Source organism: Podarcis raffonei, chromosome 3 (assembly GCF_027172205.1).
Source record: "Podarcis raffonei isolate rPodRaf1 chromosome 3, rPodRaf1.pri, whole genome shotgun sequence".
Taxonomy (NCBI): Eukaryota; Metazoa; Chordata; class Lepidosauria; order Squamata; family Lacertidae; genus Podarcis; species Podarcis raffonei.
Genome location: NC_070604.1, coordinates 115920579 through 115944216, shown reverse-complemented (window position 1 = coordinate 115944216; position 23638 = coordinate 115920579). Strand labels below are relative to the sequence as shown.

At 44.6% G+C, this 23638-nt stretch overlaps 1 protein-coding gene across 3 annotated transcripts in view; it reads left to right on the top strand.

Moving 5' to 3' along the window:
* The window catches only part of BCL11A (BCL11 transcription factor A), a 233395-nt gene extending 210949 nt beyond the window's left edge, over window positions 1–22446 (top strand). For 2 of the 3 annotated variants that reach the window (XM_053383696.1, XM_053383693.1), the window contains exon 3: window positions 2843–9710. In XM_053383696.1, coding sequence (XP_053239671.1) covers window positions 2843–4845 — 2003 coding nt within the window. In that variant the 3' untranslated portion in view covers window positions 4846–9710. Of the gene's footprint in view, window positions 1–2842; window positions 9711–19793 lie in introns of those variants that run through there. The other variant, XM_053383695.1, reaches the window with a different exon arrangement.
* The last annotated feature ends 1192 nt before the right edge of the window (window positions 22447–23638 follow it).

Here is a 23638-nt window from a genome sequence, read left to right as displayed (position 1 = left end):
CAATAAGGATTTATCCCTTTTACAGTTTATTTCTCTCTCTCCAGTTCATATGATGCTGCCTTATATTGGTCAGACAGTTGGTCCATTTTGCTTCAGCAGCACCCATCCCAAAACCTCATAGACAGAGAGGTATTTCCTTGCTTCCAAAGAACCTTTATGTAAAGATGCTGGGGATAGAACTTGGGACCTTGACATCCTCTCCCATCAAGCTACAGTCCTTCGCCGTTTTGTTGGACTGCATTTCCCATCATGCCCAACCATTGGCAAGACTGGCCGGTGTTGATGGGCATTAAAGTCTTAACCATTTCTGGAGGGTCATGGTTTCCTTATCTCTGGCCTGGCAGAACTGCTCTGATTGTGACAGTCCTGTTCCTAATGGGAGAAGCAGTATTTCCTTCAGTGGGCACATAAATGCTGTGAACTTCAGGCAGGCACCCTTAAGCATTTCTGTGTCCGTGCATCAGGGCTCGAACATATTTGTACAAGCTATTTATGGACATGTGTCTGCTGCAGGTGTAGCAGGATTGCAGTGTAAAATGTGGAGTTGCTCTTGGGAATGACAGCACCAGGGATTCCCGAGGGGGCAACTACCAAGGGGGTACAAAGAACCGTTGTTGGTGATTGTCCAAGCTACCTGACTATTTGCAAGGGAAAACTAATGGGGATAAGCATCACTGCCCTTTTCTGTCAAGGGACTAGACTCAACAAGTAGATGGCAAACAACAACAACCACCTTCCACTGATGTGTGTAGGATTGATGGTACGAACTAGTGGGTACTTGTCTAGCATATGGGGTGACGAGATTCGCTATGGAGTTTAGGGCTTAACTAGAGTGCACAACTGGTTGCAGTCACAAGCTCAATGTTAGCGTGTAGCCCTATGTTAGCGTGTTGCCCTCAGCTGTGGTGGAGGATGCTGACAAATCACCAGTTCTGAAGTAAGAGTTAACTGCAAGTCCAGAAAGCAAGGTGGGAGGACCATCTCGTCCTTGCCTCAGGCTGCTAAATGTATTGGGCCAGCTCTGCTAGGTGATATTTAAATTACAGTACACCAAGGAATTCAATGTGGGGTAGCAGAGTAGACTTAATACCGGGTAGGGCAAAGTTGAGATCCTACAGCCAGAGACGTGAGGTTGCCCCCAAGATTGGGAAGGCCCAATGCTGTTTCGTGTGTGCGATGTCATGCGCATTGTGGAAGGCCGAGTGCTCTGGAGGAGATGGCCACTGGACCTGCGGTGTGTGACTTCACATGCGCATAGGGCTGCCTGAAGATTGAGGGGGCCCACTCCTCCTCAAACAAATATTGAGGGGATCAAGGTGTCTCGGCCCCCAATAGTTGGCACGCCTGCTTATTGGCCAACCACGGGCCAGTCACATGGTTGTTATCAGTATAGCAGGAAGCGGGACCATGTGATACCGGTTAAAATAAATTGTTACTTATACAGTAGATAGATGTATCAAATTTCAGGTATATAGCTGGATTTCAAAATGGCATTTACAGTCTTAAGCATTTTAAAGAAAAGCAAGATGGCTCTTGTAGGTTTCTTCTGTTTAGCCCCTCTAAATTTGGATATTCAGCTAGTTTCTTAGCCAGATGTTGGATCCAAATTGTCCAAATCCATGTTTATCTAGCTATCCAGCCATCTGGTTATCTAGATTTGTTTGGGTGACCCATAAGCCAGTTGGAGAAAGAAAGGCTGTACTATATCATATATTTCAGGCTTCATTTTCTCAGCTGACAGCTTGAAACAAGGTTTTTTACAGAATAAGTTTTTTTAAAAAAACAAAAATCACATGCTTGCAAATGAGGACTGGCATATAATTAATTGGCTTAGGCCCTGATCCTATGAGATATGCACCCTTATCTTTGGCATGTATTTTCATAATTTATTTAAGTAGGACTTACTTGGAAATAAGTACTGTTAGGATTGCAACACTAGACCATAACCATGTGCACTAAAATACTTCCTTGGAAGTAAACCAGAAAATATATATTTAAATAATCTCATTAAAAATTAGTGGAGGTACCTAAATTTGAAGTTATTCAATGCCCATAGGTTAAATACTGTTAGGATCACAGTGTCTATGATCCTCCAATAATGGATAAGATGAATCCCATGAGACCATAGCAGAACTACTCCAAATCCAGAGACTTGATACTTCTGGCTGTAGATTACAATTATAGCAGTGCATATCTACATAGCAGTATGCCCCACTGAGCTCAATGGGTCTTACTCTTAAGTAAACTATGCTTAGGATTATGGCCACAATGTGCATTGGTATAAATTGGACTAGGATCAAGTCCTTAGCTCTATGTGGATTGTATCTGCTTATGTGTTAAAGTGTTTGCACTCATTGCTGAAGTTTATTTCTGAGGAAAGAATGACTTTCAAGAAAGAGTAAAAAGAGTCATCAAATACCAGGCATATAAAGCAGAGGTTTATAATATTATTCATGATGTAGAAATATGAAATACTAGAACTTGGGGGGTCATCAAATGAAATTGGTTGACAGATGATTGGGGATGGCTTTAGAAAAGGATCAGACCCAGTCACAGAGTTGAGAGGTCTATTTTGATGGCTAAGTGGGATCTTCATGTTCAGAGGTAGTTTGTCACTGAATGCCAGCTCCTGGGGATCATCAACAGTTGGAGTTGGCTATTGCCTTTAAGCCCAGCTTGTGGGTTTCCCGGAAGCATCCAATTGGCCATGGTGGAAAGCAGAATGGGAGACTAGAAAGATCTTGGGTCTGGTCCAGCAGCAGGTCTTGTCTGACGTTCTTAAGAAAGCTATTTGGTTATTAAACATTGATGCTACTGTGGTGTTTTGTTTTGTTTTTTGCAGGTAAAGATGAACCCAGCAGCTACACATGTACAACATGTAAACAGCCATTCAACAGCGCCTGGTTTCTCTTGCAACACGCACAGAACACTCATGGATTAAGAATCTACTTAGAAAGTGACCACGGAAGCCCCCTAACACCGCGGGTTGGTATCCCATCAGGACTAGGTGCTGAATGCCCTTCACAGCCACCGCTCCACGGGATCCACATTGCAGACAATAATCCCTTTAACCTCCTTAGAATACCCGGATCGGTTGCAAGAGAAGCTTCGGGTCTCGGAGAAGGGCGCTTCCCTCCCACGCCGCCTTTGTTTAGTCCCCCTCCAAGGCATCACTTGGATCCACACCGCATAGAACGCCTGGGTGCCGAAGAAATGGCCCTTGCAACCCATCACCCCAGTGCCTTTGACAGGGTGCTGCGACTCAACCCCATGGCCATGGAGCCCCCAGCAATGGATTTCTCCAGGCGGCTTCGGGAGTTAGCTGGAAACACCTCTAGTCCGCCATTGTCACCGAACCGGCCCAGTCCTATGCAAAGGTTACTGCAACCATTCCAGCCAGGCAGCAAGCCACCCTTTCTGGCCACGCCGCCTCTCCCTCCTCTTCCCGCTCCTCCCCCTTCCCAGCCTCCCGTCAAATCCAAGTCCTGTGAATTTTGTGGGAAAACCTTCAAGTTTCAGAGCAACTTAGTTGTCCACCGCCGCAGCCACACTGGAGAAAAACCTTACAAGTGCAACCTTTGCGACCACGCGTGCACTCAAGCAAGCAAGCTAAAGCGCCACATGAAAACCCATATGCACAAATCCTCCCCAATGACAGTGAAGTCTGACGATGGCCTCTCCACGGCCAGCTCCCCAGAGCCTGGAACCAGTGACCTTGTTGGCAGTGCTAGCAGTGCCCTAAAATCCGTAGTGGCCAAGTTTAAGAGTGAGAATGATTCCAATATGATTCCAGAAAACGGGGATGAAGAAGAAGAGGAGGAGGAGGAGGAGGAAGAAGAGGAAGAGGAAGAAGAAGAGGAGGATTTGACTGAAAATGAACGGCCAGACTATGGGTTTGGCATTAATCTAGAAGCAGCTCGTCACCATGAGAATAACTCCCGGTCTGTCGATGAGAACCGCTCCATGCCGGATGTCATGCAAGGGATGGTTCTGAGCTCCATGCAGCACTTCAGCGAGGCCTTCCATCAGGTCCTTGGAGAGAAACATAAACGAGGGCATTTGTCCGAATCTGAGGTACATAGAGACACTTGCGACGAAGACTCGGTAGCTGGTGAATCCGATCGCCTCGACGATGGCGCTATTAATGGTCGGGGGTGTTCCCCTGGTGAATCTGCCTCTGGAGGTTTGTCAAAAAAGCTGCTCTTGGGTAGCCCGAGCTCCCTAAGCCCTTTCTCCAAACGCATCAAACTTGAAAAGGAGTTTGACCTTCCCGCAACAGCTATGCCTAACACTGAAAATGTTTACTCCCAGTGGCTAGCTGGGTACGCTGCCTCTCGGCAGCTAAAAGATCCATTCCTCAACTTTGGAGACTCCCGACAATCGCCTTTTGCTTCCTCCTCTGAACACTCCTCCGAAAACGGAAGTTTACGCTTCTCGACGCCTCCTGGGGAGATGGATGGAGGGATATCAGGCCGCAGCGGTACAGGAAGTGGAGGGAGCACCCCGCATATTAGTGGTCCAGGCCCTGGAAGGCCTAGTTCAAAAGAGGGCAGACGCAGCGACACTTGTGAGTACTGTGGGAAAGTCTTCAAGAACTGTAGTAACCTCACTGTCCACAGGAGGAGCCACACTGGGGAAAGGCCTTATAAATGTGAGCTGTGTAACTACGCGTGCGCCCAGAGTAGCAAACTCACCAGGCACATGAAAACGCATGGTCAGGTGGGGAAGGACGTTTACAAATGTGAAATTTGTAAGATGCCTTTTAGCGTGTACAGTACCCTGGAAAAACACATGAAAAAATGGCACAGTGATCGAGTCTTGAATAATGACATAAAAACTGAATAGAGGTATATTAACATGTCCCCCTTCTCCTCCCTTTCCCCAACCAACTCCCCACCCCACCCCCACCCCACCCCGGTGTAGAGATTTTCTAGTCCCTTGTGAGTAAAATAATGGAAGCTAAGGATGATATTAAGAAAGTGCTAGTCACCAGCACACCTGTTTTCATTTTCATTTTTTAATTTTTTTCCTCTTTTCGTTTCTGTTTTCACCATTTGAATGCATGATCTGTATTGGGGGCAATACTACGCAAACTTTGAGCCTTTCTCTTGTGCAATAATTTACATGTTGTGTATGTTTGTTAATTTTTTTAAAAAAAATTAGACAGCATGTATGGTATGTTATGGCTGTTTTTTTAAAAAAAAATTGTCCCCTGATTGGTTGCTGAGCAAACAAAATGATAATACCCACCCACCCACCCAAATACTAACTCAGACAGCTATGTACCCATTTCCTGTAATGTTGCAGGAAAAAGAGAGGGGGGAGGAAAATCAGAATAACGAAAACATTTTTTAACAGAACCAACCATGCTACGTGCATTCTGTGACACATATCATGTACAGTTTTGTTTTGAAATGTATAGGGGCAATGTTCTTTGAATTAACCCTCTCTGGACAGATGGATAACACTGAAAAGGGAAAAGGGTATTCCACGGTGTTATCTCAATTTCTGTCTTTAAAAGGATGTTAACGTATCAGTTGTTTTTGTGGTGGGGGAGGGAAGGGAAAAAGTAGGCCTTTAATTGAAAAATAAGGACATAAAAGAAAAAAAGGTAAATTTGTACTATCATTTGGTTTAAGAAATGGAAATCCGAGTGCCTTGAATCTATTTAAGCCATGTTGGTGGCAACCCTACTTGTTCTAAACTTGTAGCTCAACTTTCGCACTGGGCAATGTAAACGAGTCCTTTAGGACCTAGCCGATAACTCTATATTGTATTTCTCACAACAGTGGCTACCTAAATCAAATAATTAAGAAAGGAAACCCAATACGTCCTAGTTAATCATCATTCGATCCTACCCATGCACTCCTGTTCCAACTAACCTCCGCCCAAAGTCACCTAATTCAAAGGGTTGTAGCCAGTCTTAGTCCTACTTAAGAGTAGTTCCGTTGAAAAGAATGGACAAGACTAATTTAAGTGCATTGATTTCAGAGGATTTACTCTGAGTATAACTTAGTTGAATACAACCCAAATTGATTCCCCTTCAGAGTGTTGAAAACATCCCGGGACCATTGCAGATGATCTTTCTCTCATCCTGTTACCCAACCAGTACCCTGTCTCCCTCTCTTTGCCCCGCCCCCTTGCAATTTTGAGATTCTGATCATTATTCTGATGATTAAAAAATAAGAAGAAAATGAATGTGAAAAGTGCAGAAGGCCTTGAAAGATGATTAAATACACTAGGAAGAAAATTCATGTTTTAAAGATTTTACCAATATCTTTTAGTGATTCTGGCACACAAAAGGACACAAAACCTAAAAGGAAGAAGAATGAAAATAAGTAAATATCCGAATTAAGTTGGTTGTCAACTTGACAATCAAATTAGAAACGTACAACCTTGCATACCTACCGCATATCAATCTATTGATCTCTCTCTCTATATAGGGAAAGACATATAAAACAGTCCGGCAATAATATTTTACTGAGTGTAACACGTAGCAAAAAAAACAAAATAAAAAACATACAGTGATTTATTAGCACAATGTGGTACTGCTTGCCATTTAAAACTAAGAACAGGTTATAAGCTAATATTGATATGATGATTAACTATGAACTATTAAGATTTGCCTTGAAGTGTGACATTCTGAAAAAGAAGAAGAGAGAAAGATAATTTAAAAAGAGTAGCAGAGAGTCTGTCTGTGCTCCCTAAAAGTTGTACTTCATTTTGTTTCTTTTTACCATATGCTATGTGCTCGTTGTGTTGACATGGGAAAAGGATTCATTGTTTTTATGATTAAGCTAGGATCTGCCCCTTTGGATGTTCACATAGCACTTGACTCTGCCTGTTGTGTATGTCTCTTTTTCCTTTAATCAGAGGTACACAGGTTGAGTATAAAAAAAAAACCTTTTAAGACTGCTCAGATAGGACAATTTAAATGCACTGTACAATTTTCCCAGTTTACAGGTCTCTATACTTTTAAGGGAAAAATTGCAAGATTAATGAAAAAAAATTAAAAAATATATATGAGCATGATCTCATGATGAGCATATAAGAAACTCTGCCAGCTTGCCGTTTTACTTGACTTAATGACTGGGACTCAACGTTACGGCGCTGTGAATGGGAACAGGTCGTACAATTATATAAAAAATAATGAATGATTGCTCTCACTCCTACAGTGCAAGGATGGGTTTGGTTTTTTTTTGTACAAAACTTTTTTAAATATAAATGTTATGATTTTTTTTTAACAAAAACACTTCATTTTGTTTAGGGGAGAAAAAAACAAACTTGTATTTTAGGGTTCATTGTCTTGGTGGTGTACAAGACCTGCTCTTCATTGAAAACCAGTAGTGGAAAATCCTATGCCTTGGTTATATACACAACTCTTCAGGTTGTAAAATAAATACATTGGGGAAAGGGTTAAGAATATATAGTACTTAAAATATAGGAAAATGCACACTCCTGTTGGTTCCTATGCTAAGAAGAAGAGAAAACAAACAAACAAACAAGAAGAAAAACACATTTATGGTCTCTTTTTTCTGTAATTTCTAGAATGGTATTTGAATTTAATGTTCACCTAGAGTAGGCACTATAGTATTTATAATGAAGCTTGTATTTTTAACTGTTGCTTGTTTCTCTTTAAAAAAAAGAAAAGAAAGAAAAGGTATCATTGTACCTTTTTTTGGTAGTGGAAAAACACACACACACACACACACACACACACACACACACACACACAAAACAAACAGGCTGCCACAGTATATTTTTTTAATTTGGCAGGATAATATAGTGCAAATTATTTGTATGTTTGAAAAAACCTTTTTTTTTTTTAGAAGAAAAAGTGTGACATTGTACAGATAAGAGGCCATATAATGGCTGTTTTGGGGGGAGGGAGGGTGGGGAGGAAAAAAAGAGAGAGAACGAATCTGTTTGAATGTCGCACTTAATGAGCGTTGCAGATGGTTGTACATATCAAAGGGGGTTACTTTTCTTTCCGCTGCCATATTGTATGCAGTAATGCAAGGTGATGATGTTGGTTTGTTCCGTAGTGTGCTCTTTCGTCCCCTTTTTTCTTCTTCTCTTACCCCTTTACATTCCAGCATCTTTAAAAATAAAAATCTTCATATGCAGTAAAAGGAGAAAAAAAATTAAAAAAAAACTAGAACGAAAGGAAGAAAAAAAATTAAAAAGTTTCGCAGGTTTTTTTTTTCCATTGCCAAAAAGAAAAAAAAATTAAATGGTGCTTTATATATTTAGATCGGAAAGGATTTCATATGCAAAGCATATTAAAAAAAGAGAGAGACAGAGAGAGCGAGAGAGACAGAGCGAGCGAGCGAGAGAGGAGCCCCTCTGGATACGATACCTTTTTTGTATATGGCAATGCAAAATATTTTGTTATTATGGGCCTTTTCTATTCCTGTAATGAAAGCTGTTTGTCGTAACTTGAAATTTTATCTTTTACTATGGAAGTCACTATTTATTATTGCTTACACGCTCTGTTCAGAACAGAGGCGTTGGATTTGATCTTTGTTTTTTTTTAATTGTTTTTTTATTATTATTATTTAGATGACCAAAGGTCATTGGCAACCTGGCTCTTTATTGTATTTTTTCTTTTGGTTTTTGTTCTAGTCTTTGTTAAGTTCTATTGGGAAAACCACTGTCTGTGTTTTTGGGGTTTTATTTTTATTTTTTATTTTTTTATTTTTATAAATCGGGCAGTTGTCTGCATTACCCTGTTCATTCACCCATTTTGTCCCTTAATTGAAAAATAAATAATAAAAAAATAAAAAAACTGCTTAAAGTACATTCCATAAGCTTTGCGTGTCCTCATTTGACACACTCTGTAAATTTCCCTCAGCAAGAGAAGCAGCTTTTAAGAGAAGACCACGAGGTTTTCTTCATGGGGGCATTTTGATGTACGTATTAGTAGCCTAAAGACCCAGAAAGCTCCCTATTTATATCACAATAAAATGCTTTGCCCCTGGGAACAGTGTCTTGTATTAAGAGCAAAGATCTTGCTTTATTTTATTTTTCCAGCGGAGGGGACCTTTCTTTTCCATATGGATGTCCCCCCCCCCCCCATTTCCCCTCTTAAGAATGGAAGATGAACTGATTGGCCACAACATCCAATTCATTCATATTCGTCTGTGACAAGGGACTCTCAGCCAGCCCTCCCCCTCAGCCCCCACTTCCTGCACCATTGCGTACAATCACAGACAAGCTCAGAAACGGAAACAATATGCAACTCCCTCCCTGTGAGCCCCTCCCTTGCCCACCTTAAAATAAACTCAAAACCCAACGTGACAGGTGAACTGGAAACATCTCTGTTGTGCCACCCGGTGCCGTAGCAAAAGCAGAAGCTGCTTATGGGCGTGCCTGCCTGCACTCTGGGGGCGCATAGGGGATGTCTGTGCTGCGCATCCCCAAAAGCAGGCCCAGCTTGGCCCAACCACTTGGGGAACAACCTCTTTCTCACATTTTGTCCGGTTGGAACGAAAGCCGGGATGGGAGCTGCTCTTCTTTTTATATATTCTGTACAATGGATAGGTTTTATCAAAACGTTGTGTATACATTGTCTTTAAATATCTGGACTCTGGTTCTGATTACATATATATATATTTTTCCTCCTGAGAGGTCTGTATATGTTGTCAAGTTTTACGAATACTGCATGTTGCAGCATCTATTTGCTTTATTAAAAACACATACCTCTGTGATACCGTCTCTTGCTCTTCCTAGTGTAACAGAATGGCTTATTTCTCATTTGCCTTTTTGATTTGTAAGAAATTGTCACATTGTTCTCATTCAATAGCATTTTTGTTGCCTTATTTTGTCCAATGCCTCCTCAAAATACATCACTTGTTTTAAGTAACAAAGGAAATACTATATTTTCCCCTCTTGCCGGCCCCCCTGCCCCCATGCTTTTGCATGGGTTGGTCTCATGTTACGCATCCAAGTGGAAAGGACCATTAATACATCACCGCTCGGTTGTCCATTGGCTGAGGACTGAACTCCACTAGGAACATGGGAAGCTGTCTTATACCAAGTGGGACTATTGGTCCATCTAGCTCAGTGCTGTCTATACTGACTGGCAGAAGCTTTCTGGGATTTCAGGCGGGGGACATTCTGCACTTCACCTGGAGATGCCTGGGATTGAACCTGGGACCTTCTGCTTGAGAGGCAGATGCCCTACCACTAAGCTATGGCCTTTCCTGGGCAAACAACATGGTAACCTAGTGCAGCCACCAAGCTGGTTGGCATAACTTTCAAAATTATGTCAGCAACTGGTCCATCTCACACTGCTCCAGGTTTTTGAGGCACTGAGTAGCATGCAGCTCTTTAATGTTGGGAGAGCTTCATGTACAATGCCACTACCATGTCATAGAATGAGGGAGCCCCTGCTTGCGTAGAGCTCGTGCGCAACAACAACAATATTTAATAATAAAGAAACAAGACTAGCCTGCCTAACATTTCACATACAATGTCATAGTAAGTGAAGGGCATCTGATTTCCATTGCATGGGAACTAAAAATGGTCACCTATGCTTACTGAAAGTCCCACCTCCCAGATCCTAAGGTGGGGGTGGGGGCTGCAGGAGGAACAGGGAAGCTCCAGTGTCCTAGCAGAAGTCCCTGTTCAGGCTTCTGCTAGTGGGACTCATTTGTTGAATCTGGCCCACGCTATGTTTATTATGATACCACCATGAAAAGTGTAGTAGTGGTTTATTACGCTTCTGCTTCTACTATGTTTACTCTTCCCTGTACCGACTTCTCTGGTCCATGTGGTCTGCAACAGTTTAGCTCTAAGAGAATGACAGATGTATGTATAGGTAAATGACCACATCTTAAAAAATAGTCTTTGAGTGAACCTAGTCCCTGAATTACACCCTGAATCCATCTAGCCTAGGCCATTATTCAATATTTTCACTGGCAGTGGCTCTCTTAAGTTTTACAGACGGAGGCCTTTCTTGATACCAGGCATCCTTTAGCCAGCAATGCCAGTGTTTGGACCTTGCACACGCAAACACATGCTTTGGCATGGAGATTAGGGGCAATTTCAAGACTAACATAGCCATGCATCTGGAAATTCATAACAAGAAGCCACGATTCTGGAAATCCATGGACAAGTACAGAAGTTGGCCCATTCTGATCAAAACTTCCCTCATATATAAACAAGGCAAGCAACCCAGGAATCATTTTTGGGGACAAAATGTCCGATCAGCCATATTGACACTAAAATTCACACCACTTTATTCCAGTTTAGCTGTCATGAATAATTTGAAGAGTCTTAATTTGAAGAGCGTGCTGAGAATCTGCTGGGGGGGGGGGGATCACTCGCACACCTCCAGTGTCCTGGAGAGAAGGAATGGCTGTGGAACCAGGCATAAGAAAATCCCTTGTCAATCAGACCAAAGGCCCACCTGGTCCAGCAATCTGTTCTCACAGTGTCCAATCAGATGCCTATGGGATGCCCACATTCAGTACCTGAGTGCAACAGTAGTCTCTCAACTTCTGATTCCCAACAATTGCTACAGAGGCATACCATCTCTGACAGTGGAGGTAAAACATAGCCGCTACTATGGCTATTCTATAATACACATTCTGCCACCCCTTCCTTCTTCAAGCTACCCTTTTAATTTCCAGTTTCATACCAGCCCTTTTACCCTCCCTTTATGGTGCTTTTCTTGCACTTCTGGATTCTCTTTCTCCAACGGTAACTTCCCCCCTCCAAAAAAATGAAACATGCACTTGAATATTAAATCCACTGGAATATTAAAATCATGTGGAACAACCTGTGGCAAAACTAGGGAGTGTCTCTTCCTAGCAAAATCAATGCTCCATGTCATTTGCCCCTGCCCACCTGATGGGCATTCCTCTGTGGTAGAAAACACTTTTATCCAAACGGGCTTTGGATTCTCAGTTTTCTGCTACCCATTCTCCTTCCTTTTCTTCCTGGCTTCTATATAATTTGCTGTCTTCTTCAAATCTTCCACCTTCCTCTTCATTGTTCTCTTGCAGTCTCCAGATTTGGTTGACCTTTATGGGGCGATCTCTTAACCTGCCATGTGGGGATCCCTTGCAGATGACCAGAGTGCCTGGAGACTTAATCAGGTCATGCGTCCATAGGAATGACTGCTGGGAGGAGCACGGAGAGAAGAAACATCCTGGTTCACCTGCATCAGCACAAGCGGACACCTTCAGCTGCCCCAGATGCAACAAAACATGTCTCTCCTGTATCAGTCCCTACAGCCACAGCAGTTGCTGTAACCTTCCAACAGTTTGACACCACTCCCAAAGACGCACTCCTCCATTGTCTCCCAAGGCAGACCGATGCCAACAATTATCCACATTCCTTGCTGATTCTTTGTGGAAGAAGACAGATGAGGCCCATCTTAGTCCTGCATCCTGTTCTCACAGTGGCTAACCAAATGCCCATGCGAAAATCGCAAGCAGTTGTAGTCTGTTAGCTAAAGAGTTGAGCTAGAGGTCAACAGAGCCCACATTTGCCATGGACTCACTGGACTGCCTTAGGCAGGTGATTGCCAGCTCCTTGCCTCTAAAATATAAATCTCACAGAGCACTTGTGAAGGTGAGTGACAGAGGGTTTGCATGGTGTGAACAAGACCCTCTCGTTGCCTGTGCTGTTTCTTCCGCGGTCGTCTGGTAGTGCTTGCATGCCATGACTTCTTAAGATCCGTGGAGGGAGGTGGCATGGACTGCCTTGGAGTCTGCAAATTTGACATTCAAACATTGTCAACTGACTGCAGAAGAATATTCATTGGTGATGCTCGTTTGTAACATCCAGAGGCACCCTAGGGGTTGTGTAGCTTTTTGTGCAGTTACTAAATATATCTTGAGATTCCCCTTTCTTTTAGTTCAGGTCCCTCCCTTTCTTTTGCGCACTGTGAGACTATGACTCCCCTTGTAACTGACCGTTGGCCATGTTGCAGAGGTTGGTGGGGATTGGAGGATTACAGATTCCCCCACCTTGCACTAAAACCAATTAGGAAATAACATGGGCCTCCTCATTCCTGCTAATGGAATGTTTCCATTCCCTTTTAAACTCCTCAAGTGAGACCTGTCCTGGATGTTCCACTCACCAAACTTACACCCTGAGCTCAGGACATACTGTTTAAATTAAGAACAGCTCCAGGCCAGCATGTTGATAGAGTGAAAGTCCCCACCAGTAAACACCACTGACATGGGCTGAAGGCACCCAGAACGAAACAGTTCAGACTCGCACATTGTGCTCTTCACTACACAGCCGGCGTTTACTAAGGAGGTACCAGTCCCCATGGCAAACACATTGTTTAAACTGGCTTTGAGTGATGTATTTATTGTCTATCGATTCTCCTTGACTCCCCACTCCTCCAGCTTTTTCAATTTCTTTGCTGAAACCATAGTTTTAAGAGAAAGTTTTCCCGCATGATTCTCATAGATGGCCATCAATCAGGCCCAGATAATTCTTCTGCCATCCTCAACTTTCTTTCCTCGCTGAACTTCTGTGACACTTTCCACCTCTGTTCTTCCTAGATCTCCAGCTTCTCATCATTTTGATTTTATTTTTTATTTTTAAAAAAGTAGGGTCTGCTTTGTCTTTTCCAAAAGGCAGCCACTCTTGATGCTTCCGCTCTTCTCACATCAGGACAACTCAAAGGATGCTTCTCTTCACATCTCCGGCTTTAGTTTATTTTCTTTATGAGGAGAAGCTCACCATTTTGCCTTTTCTGCCACAGACCTTCTGCTTCATCCTAGTTCTAAGGGACGTCTCGCTAATGCTTCTCCCTGCTGTTATGACAATGTCTCAAGCCAAAGTCGAAGATTCTTCCCACCTGTCTTGTTCTTCTCATTGTACACAATCTTTGAATTACCTCAAGTCGCTTCCTTTACTCCCCCTTCCTTGCAGTCCATTTTTTATTCTTACCACCTTTCCAAACGCTTCACTCCTCTCTCCCTGTATTTGTGTACAGTGTGGTGTTGTGGTTAAGAGCAGTGGACTCGTAATCTGGTGAACTGGATTCGATTCCCCGCTCCTCCACATGCAGCTGCTGGGTGACCTTGAGCTAGTCACACTTCTCTGAAGTCTCTCAACCTCACCCACCTCATAGAGTGTTTGTTGTGGGGGAGAAAGGGAAAAGGAGATTGTTAGCCGCTTTGAGACTTCTTAGGGTAGTGATAAAGTGGGATATCGAATCCAGACTCCTCCTCCTCTTCTTCTGACTCCCCTGTGCCTTTCTAAATTACTATATCTGTCTCCATCACTTGTCCCTTCCCTTTTCTACTAGCAACAGAGTAAGGTGGCGAGGTGGAATCCCCCCCCCAGGCAAATGGTCATAGCACCTACTTTGCATGCAGAAGGTCCCAGTTTCAATCTCCCAGCATCTCCAGGAAGGTCTGGGAATATCCCCTGCCTAGAACCCTAGAACCCAGTCCGTGTAGGCAGCAATGAGCTAGATAGATCAGAGGTCTGATTCGAGGTAAGGCAGTTCCCTACATCCCTTGGGGTGTAGAAAAGAAAATTCTGGCATAACAGGCTACTGCTGCTTAAACCCCCCTCTTCTGCACAACCATAGAAGTTGCAGGAGCCCTGTCCTCTTTTTCACCTGGCTACTTTAATGCAGAGCTGGGCCCATTGCATGACCAAAACATGTCTAGGTCCCGTTGAGTTCAGTGGTGCTTACTCCCAGGTAAGTGTAGGAATGAAGTTACAGCTCCATCCCCATTTGAAATCAACATGGATGCAAAAGGCACTTAGGATGTGGGTTATCAAGGGCAAGTCTACAGGGGTCTTCTCAGAGCTGTGCCAAGTCGTGCGATCTTGAAAAGTCCTGTGGCAATAGTGCCTGCTCCTTGCACAGATACATTAGAGTCCACATGGTGCACCAGACAGATCACGGGGCCAATGCAACTGCTATAGTCCTTGCCGGCCACTATTCAAAACCTCCTTTCATTGGGGGGGACGACTTTGGAGAGGTATTTTCAATGCAACCTGCCATTAGTGTTGCACACTGAACAGTTTCAGAATCTGGTGCGGAACCCTCAGGAAATGGCAGAGGGGGAGGAAGACAGGGAAAAGCTGATTTGAGGAGTCATTCCACCTGACACCTTCCTTCCCCCAGTTTTTCCCCCCACTAATGTAGATGCCTCCAGAATACTAGGAAGGGGCACAACACATATATTGTGTTCACATAAAGCCTAGTAAAGATGATATTCTGCAGAACATCCATATCCTTTTGGGGTTTTCAGATGCTAGGTGACCACGACTAGGCCATTAAAAAAATACCCCATCCTCGGATCAGTTTGCCACCCTATTGCTTTCTCCTTGCAAATAAGCCTCCAGGTGTCTTTAAATCATTTACTTAGACATGCCCACGTATATTAGTTATTTTGTGGCACACAGAGAGAAAAGAGGAGAGATGGGGGAAGAAAAAATCCTGTTCTGATTTAAAAATGCTTGCCGGTCTGGTCACCTGGAGACTATTCTTAACTCGCCACAGGAGACTTCTATACAGTGCATATATCATAGGGAACTGTGTGGAAATTCTCACTAGAAAGCTGATGAATTTCCACGAGGGCTTTAAAGCAAAAACAAAAACAAATTTGCAACTTGATGTGGAAAACTGAACTTGGAGGTGGAATGGGGAGAAGAGAAATGGAGAAAAACCAACAGTTTCACCAATCCCTTTTCAAAGGCAGTACAGGCTTTGCTCCAGAAACACAGGCTCTGGTTTTGCTTCAGCAAGAAGCAAGCCAAGACTGAGTCCTCTGTCGTACCAACAGTAGCAATTGCATCTTGCTTGTTAGACCTGGGAGGTGCTGCTTTAGTTAAAGGGACCCAGCTTTCTCCAGTGGTCTCCCAACAGCGTGGAAGCCTCTGGTCTCACTGGGACATCTGCCAAAGACATCCTTGGGCTGGCCCCACAGGCTCGCATAGTAGCAGTGCTTCTGGGGCTGCCCCTTCTCCTTCTGGTTAGGAGTCCTCGACTCCATCTCCTGAAGAAGAGGACCCCGACTCCAAGTCCCTGACAGTCCTCAGTGCAAAAGCTTGTGGGGGAGTGGACAATTTTGCATTATCCTTCACCCCTTGTATGGAGAAGAATTACATGATATGGCTCCCAGCATGGAGCACCTGCCTCAGACTGAACATGGAGGAGGAGGATGAATGCCTTTGTTGTTCCACCGCATAAAGAGGACAGTAATTTGAGGGTGGGAAGTAGCTTACTCCAAACAAGATGGCGGCGCCAAACAAACTCGGTCTCTGCTCTTCCTGTGGCAGCAAAGACTCATTATTTTGATTGGCTGGGCCATTATATTTGATCTTTAGGCATTAAACATTATTAAAAGAGTTCTATGTCATTCTGTTGTGTTGGTGTTATGGAGTTGTTTGAACCATGGGAGTGACTTCCAATTTCATTCTCCCCCCTTTTTTTAAAAAAAGTTCATCTGGTTACAAAACAATCATAGCCATTATTTAAGTTTCCATTACATTGCGCATGTATAGAACGTGAAGTATAAATATGTCATTCCATCTACATCTGTCTTCATCTCTGGGGGCGAAACCCCAGCAAATTAAGTCTACAAAATATGCCTTACAAATGCCTGCAAATCACGTTATAGCTGGGCATCTTCAGTTTTTCATACTGAGAAAACCAGCTAGGATCACTGGGCATGCCGCCAGATCCCACAAATCCTAGAAATAACATTACACTCACCCAAACTCCTTCTCTTACAATTCAGCTAAGAGTTGGGGGAAGGGCTGTAGCTCAGTCATGGCCCAGGTTCAATCCCCAGCATCTCTAGGTGGGACTGAGAACATCTCCAGACTGAATCCTAGAGGTCCATTTCCAGCAAGAGTCAACAGTGCTGAGGTAGACTTGGTATAAAGCAACTTCCTGTGCTCCTTTTAGCTTATACAAGGGTGTAGGCAGCTATGGTGCTTCATAGAAGGATGCATAGGTGGAACCTCTGTAGGGAATAAGTGGGTAGAGGCCTGTGTTGCTGTCCCTTGAGCTTCCATCATCCCAGACCAATGGCTATACTGTTGGGTCTGTGGAAGATAGCATCCAGAAACATCTGGAGGGCAGTGTGTTGGCTACCCCCACTTTACTGAGTTGCAAGAGAGATTTCCACTCCTGTTCACCATATGGGAATAAATAATCTGATGCTTATTCATCAGTCCAACATTGGGATTGAGCTGCACAGCATTGATAAACTGAAAGGGCAGGCCACAATTATTTATTTTCAATTTTTTTTAAAAAAAAAATGCCAACCAAGGCTCGACACACTGGACCATTACCAAGAGCTAAGAACACCAGGAGTGCCCCGCAGGATCAGACCACAGTCCTATTTAGTCCTGCCATATTGGCCAACCAACTGGGAAGTCCATAAGCAAGACCTAAGCACAGTAGCCTTCTCACCTTTTGCGAGTCCTGGAAACTGGTGTTCAAAGAGGCATACTCTCTGACACACCCTGGACTGGGCTTGCAATGACATTTGCATACCAAACACAATACAGGGAGGTGCGATGGCAGGAATGCCGTAGGCGAGAAAGACGGTCACTGTGGGAGCCAATTGTTGGAAGGCTTAGGGAAGAAGGGGAAAGGTGAACTTTGGCAGTAAGAAGGGCCCACTTGCCCATGTCTGGGGAACTGAGGCAGCAACAGAGGTTGATGGCAAGGCAATGTTTGGAAAGTTCAATCTCTTTTAAGAGCGGCTCATGTTTGAAATCTTTAGCCCTGCGTGTGACCTGGTTGGAAGGCGGACCTCTTTACAGGCCACGTTCCAGGGCGCCGCTTGAATAACTGGAACATAATTAGGTGGGTGGGTGGGAAGGGAGGCTAGTCAACAAGAAGCAAGCGGGATGGAAATAGAATAATAACACAACTTTTTAAGATGACAGTGCAGGGTGGCCAGAACACTAAAGCAAAAAAGAAACTGAAAGAAGTAGTAATACCAAATGTGACATTTTTCCAGCGGTGTGATAAATTAATGGTGTTATAAAAGCATGAACCATTGAGGCCCATTCGCTGTTTGTTAGTTTTCTGAAATGGATTCTGACGGCAACCATAATGTATTCTTAAGCTGTGCCAACATTCTCTACAAGCCTGACCGATGGTCCTGGGAAACATTTCCCTATTTATATATATATTTCTGGTGAGGGAAAGGGAGAAAACTCAATAAAAGGAGGGAGGTGGTTCAAGGCGGTGGGACAGGTAACAGAAGCATTGTCACTGCACATCTTGAGGCCAAAGAACCTCGAAAGGGGAAGCCATTGCAAATGGAAAGCCTTTGTTGTTGGCCTTCTGCAGGTTTTGGGTGGACCTTGAAATTATATGTGAGAAGAATGCATGACTAACTCTCACCGAAGGGCTACAACGCTTTAGCCCTTTCAAGGGCTACAGAGCTGCACTGACTCAAAGAATTCCATCTACATAGAAAACTGGGATGTCAATGAGGGCTACACCTCAAGCTTGTCCTTAACATGCTAGATTTCTATGTGTGGGAACTGGGGGGGGGGGGATTCACACCCGGTCATGAACTCTCGGTGATAACTAGTCCATAGGACCTTCGTACTAAACAAAAACGGCCAGGAGGAGCCTCATGAACCCAGAAAGTAGTTCATGCTGCGCTTTTGTCAGGGCTGCTTCCTATGTTGCAAATCGATGACACCAGAGTTCTGCTATGACTTTCTTCTGGACATGGAGATGTATCATGGGAAGAATGGGTTTGTAAGCAAGGATATAATGTCCCTGCTGGGTTTTGCAAAGGGTGTGTGGTGTTCCTAGGGAGAACTCCTAGCCCCCCAAGGGTCTACCAACCACCATCTTTTCCTCCAGGCAGACCTCTGGAGACCATCCCTCACCCCACCGTCTTGCATCTATTTGCTTACATTTCAAGAAAGCCATTGAAAAGCCCTAAAACAAAAATTACAGCACAGTGCAAATAATATAACCATCTTTCAAGCCAGAACCTCCATCCTATACTTAAGTGGTGTTCAGCTGCCCACTGAGCTCCGTGTCATGAGTTTGGCAGCGTCTGTGAACAAAGCCATCACACTGGTGGTGTTGGGTACCAGTCCAAAGAAGAGAGAGAAGAACATCAGATCAGAGAACACAAGAGGCACAAAACACAGAAAGAATTCTTCGTATTAGACTTCCACGTCCAGAGTTCCTGACAAAGCCAGCCAAGTTTGGGAGGGCACAAGGACAGTTGCCTAAATCTCATGCCATGGGAGGTCCTCCTCGTGGGATCAGATGGCAGCCTTCGCATCTCAACGAAGACCTTGCATTGACTAATTATGATTTTTATTTTCATGAGTATGCTGTGTGTTGGCCTCGAATCAAAGGCTCCAATCCAGCAAAGGGAGGTCCACCTGCGTGTGCAACAGCTGATGCAGATGTGCATCCAGAAACACATGTGGAGGGCCAATCACAAGTAATCATGTCCAGCTCCTTAAACACAAATTCCCACCCATAGCCATGTGTGTGTGTGTGTGTGTGTGTGTGTGTGTGAGTGTGTGAGTGTGTGTGTGTGTGTATGTGTGTGTGTGTGAGAGAGAGAGAGAGAGAGATTAATTGCATGTGCTGGATTGGGACCACTGGATTGCTATGCCTAGATATGATAGAAGTCTGTTATCTTCAATGAGTCGCCAATCACCCAGTGTGTTTCAGCCTCTTAATTGTAAACATGAACATTTTGACTTTCGGTCCATATTACACCTTTTTCTTCTTCTTCTTCTCCCCGCCCCCCTCTGCCCCCCCCTGTCCTTTCTTCCTTTTCCTTTTCCTTTTCCTTTTGCAGGCTGGCGTAGCGCCCAGGGGACGCTTGATGCATGGCAGATTCCGGACGGAAGCCCAAGGACGCTTAAATTCTGAGAGAATGTGAAACGCAGAAGGGGATGTGCTCTGCGTCCCTGACATCCACGCGGGGCTTGCTCTCGGGTTGTTTTTTTGTGGCCGAGCAGCTCCAGAAGTTGCCACGCAAAAGGCGGGAACCGACCGAGCCCCCTGCTACTACTGCCTGCCCGAAGACTCTTTATTTATATATTTTTAACAGAGTATAAAAACCGCGTCATTAAAAAAACCAACCCAACTTCCATCAAGGGCTTCCCATGTTCCCCCGCTACCTCCCCTCTCTTTTATTTGACAATCTTCTGTCTTTGATCTGGAAAGCCACCTGAAAACAGGTTGATGGAGCAGGATTGGGGGACCTTTGGCCCTCCGGATGTTGCTTGAACTACAATCCCCATCATCCATAGCAAGCGTGGTCAATGGCTGGGGAAGATGGGAGTTGCAGTTCAGCCACATCTGGAAAGCCAAAGGCTCCTCACACCTGTGACAAGTGTGACCTAGCACAATCGATCACAAAATAAATCTTCTCAACACATACCTGTTCTGGTAATTTGAGGAACATCCAGAATGTGACAGGACCCCTCCCACCTAAAAAATAAAATAAAGAGTGCGTGGGGAAAGTCCACAGCTTTTTTGTAATGTGAAAAGTTGGCTCAAGATCTTGGAGCACCGCTATCAGGCAAAGTAGAGATGATTGGGCTGTACCAGGGCCATCCTAGGTGGTGCCCTGGAGATATTGTTGAGCTCCAGTGCTTATCAACCCCAGCCAGGGATGATGGGAGCTATATTCCTCCACCACCGGAGCTCACCAGTAGTCTGGCTCAGTATAAGGTAATGGCCTTCAACTCTTTACTAACCAAGGTCCAAGAGGGAGAAGGGATGTCTTTCCGATCTGCAAGAGTCTTCAGAGGCCAATATTACTGTGAGGTTGCTATTATTATTATTATTAGCCCCAGCCACTCTGAGCAGCTTCTAACAAATCAAAACACACACAATTAAACACCCGCACAATCACTGCTGGCAGCAACTGCCATGGTAGGAGCAAACCTGAGTGTCAACCCTGTGCATGAGAAGAGCCTGCAGGAGCAGGCCAGTGACCCATTGTAGACTAACGTCCTTTTCTCACAGTGCCTGCAGGCAACCTGCCAAGCGGGACCTGAGCACAAGAGTCCTCTTCTCCCCCATCTGTGGCTTCCAGAAACTGGTATTCAGAAACATACCAGTTCCAGCCATGGAAGCAGAGCAGAGCCATCATAGCTAGTGGTCCCTGATAGACTCATCTTCCATGAATTTATCCGATGCTCTTTTAAAGTCATCAGAGTTGGCGGCTATCACCGCCTTCCCTGGGAGTGAGTTCCATAGTTTAGCTATGCCTTGGTACCTTTGAAGGCACTGAGAGTTTCCCCTCACTGGCTGAGGGGGTCTTGGTTATTTGGCCTGTCAAATATCGTGACTCAGCTGTAAGTTAAGAAAGGCAGAGTCAATGTCAGGTCCTGCTCCTGCTGGTCTGCCTCCTACGCTGGGCCAACTTCACATTTTATATCGGATTGTTGGAATATTTTTTAAGATTGCAATCCACCTTGGGTGCCTTGGCAGGAAAGGTGATATATATGTATATATAGAAATGCAATAAAGTATTTGACCATGATCAAGTACTATAAAATGTCCCATAAAAATACTGGGGAAGGGCATCTGTTTTGCATGCAAAAGGTCCTTGGTTCAGTCCCCATCATCTCCAGGTCTGAAAATCTTGGAGAGCTTCTGCCAGTCAGTGTAGACAATATTGAGCCAGATGGACCAGTGGTCTGACTTGCTATATGCTTCATATGCCCAGAGGACCCTTAGGGTCAGACTCACCATTTAGGCAAAACGAGGCAGGCAGGGGACTGATTTTTAGATTTCATGATCTGGCAGCAGATGTTTAGTTATTTGATTTATCCGTGCTTCATGTTTGTGTCGGAGAGATGCTTACGGGATTCTTATTTTTCGCCTCGGGCACCAAAATAACTTCACAAGCCTTGGGCACTGTGCACCGGGACTTTGCAAGGTGACGCCATTTGCTGCAGGCAGGAAAATGTCTTAGGCCTGCCCTTGTGTAAGTGGCAGGATTGGGGCCCCTGCTGCCACCTTCCACCACGCCAGTTGTGACTTCCTTCAGGGTTTAAGAGGAAGCAGGAAGGTGGCACAAACAGACATTACAGGAGCACAGGTCATGAGTGAATGGGGGAAACCATGGAGTCATTGCTTTAGCTCCAGAGAAGCAGGGCCTCCATACTGTAAATGCCATGGCAGACTTCTCTAAAGCCGATACGATGAACTGGTTGCCAGAGTCTTAGAGAACGTAGTATTTATTTGTTCGTTTCTTGAAAAAGCTTGGCGCTGTATAAAAACAGGTCCTGCAATAGGCCTCACAACCTCAAGGATTTGTAGTTAAGAACCTAGGAAGCTGCCAGGCCACTGGGGCACCCAGCTCAGGGGTGAATGAGCCCCGGGACCAGTGGACAAAATGTGGCCCTCCAGGCTTGGGGTTTTCAACCCCTCAATTTCAAATGCTGAGTCCCATCCCCGTCCTCAGTCACCACACATCTTTGTATAGCCAACTGGGGAACCAACATGGTTGGTTCATGTAGTTTGCTGAGAGCCAGTGTGGTGTAGTGGTTAAGAGCGGTAGACTCATAATCTGGGGAACTGGGTTCGCGTCTCTGCTCCTCCACATGCAGCTGCTGGGTGACCTTGGTCTAGTCACACTTCTTTGAAGTCTCTCAGCCCCACTCACCTCACAGAGTGTTTGTTGTGAGGGAGGAAGGGAAAGGAGAATGTTAGCCGCTTTGAGACTCCTGAAGGGGAGTGAAAGGCGGGATATCAAATCCAAACTCTTCTTCTCTTCTTCTTCTTCATGTGCAACTCTTTCAAAATGGAGCACTGGCTCAGAGAGGCAGCTGATTAGCTTGTCATGTTTGCTTATAGGGAGCAGCCTTATACTGAGCCAGCCCATTGGTTACTGTTGCCCTGTATTGTTTACACTGCGTAGACTCCAGGGTCTTGGGCCAGTCCCATTACCTTAGATCAGGCATCCCCAAACTTGGCCCTCCAGATATTTTGGGACTACAGTTCCCATCATCCCTGACCACTGGTCCTGTTAGCTAGGGATGGTGGGAGTTGTATTCCCAAAACAGATGGAGGGCTGAGTTTGGGGATGCCTGCCTTTTGCTGGAAATACCAAGGACCAAGTTACTCAAGGACCAAGTTACCCAAAATGGTGTGCTGCAGCCCCATCGTCTCTGGCCACGTTGGCTGGGGCTGATGGGAGTTGGTAGACTGAACATACGGAGGGCACAACGTTGGCTACCTCTGGACTGTGTAGCTCGAATGCCTTTGAATCAGAACTAGCTAACATGGCACCCTCCAAGTGTCGCTAGACTACAATTCCCATCATCATTGGCCATTGACCTTGCAGGCTGATGGTAGACGGATTCCTACAACACCCGGAAGGTTGGCTATTCCCGCTTTAAAATCATCTACGACATTTCCTGTTCCAAACAAAATAACAAGCAAAACCATATATATCCACACTGGACGATTCGGAGCCGTGGGTGGCATTAATTTCCCAGAAGAAGCACTGAATTCATTCTCGCAACTCTGCATTCTAACAATCATATTGGTATTTATTCTTGTCGCACTCCATGTGAGTTTCCCAGCCGTCCTAATTTATCATTTGTGTGCAGCTGGGTGATGCTGATTGTGATGTACCGCATTTCTGTTGCTTAAATGTGTACTTTGGGGGCGGGGGCGGGG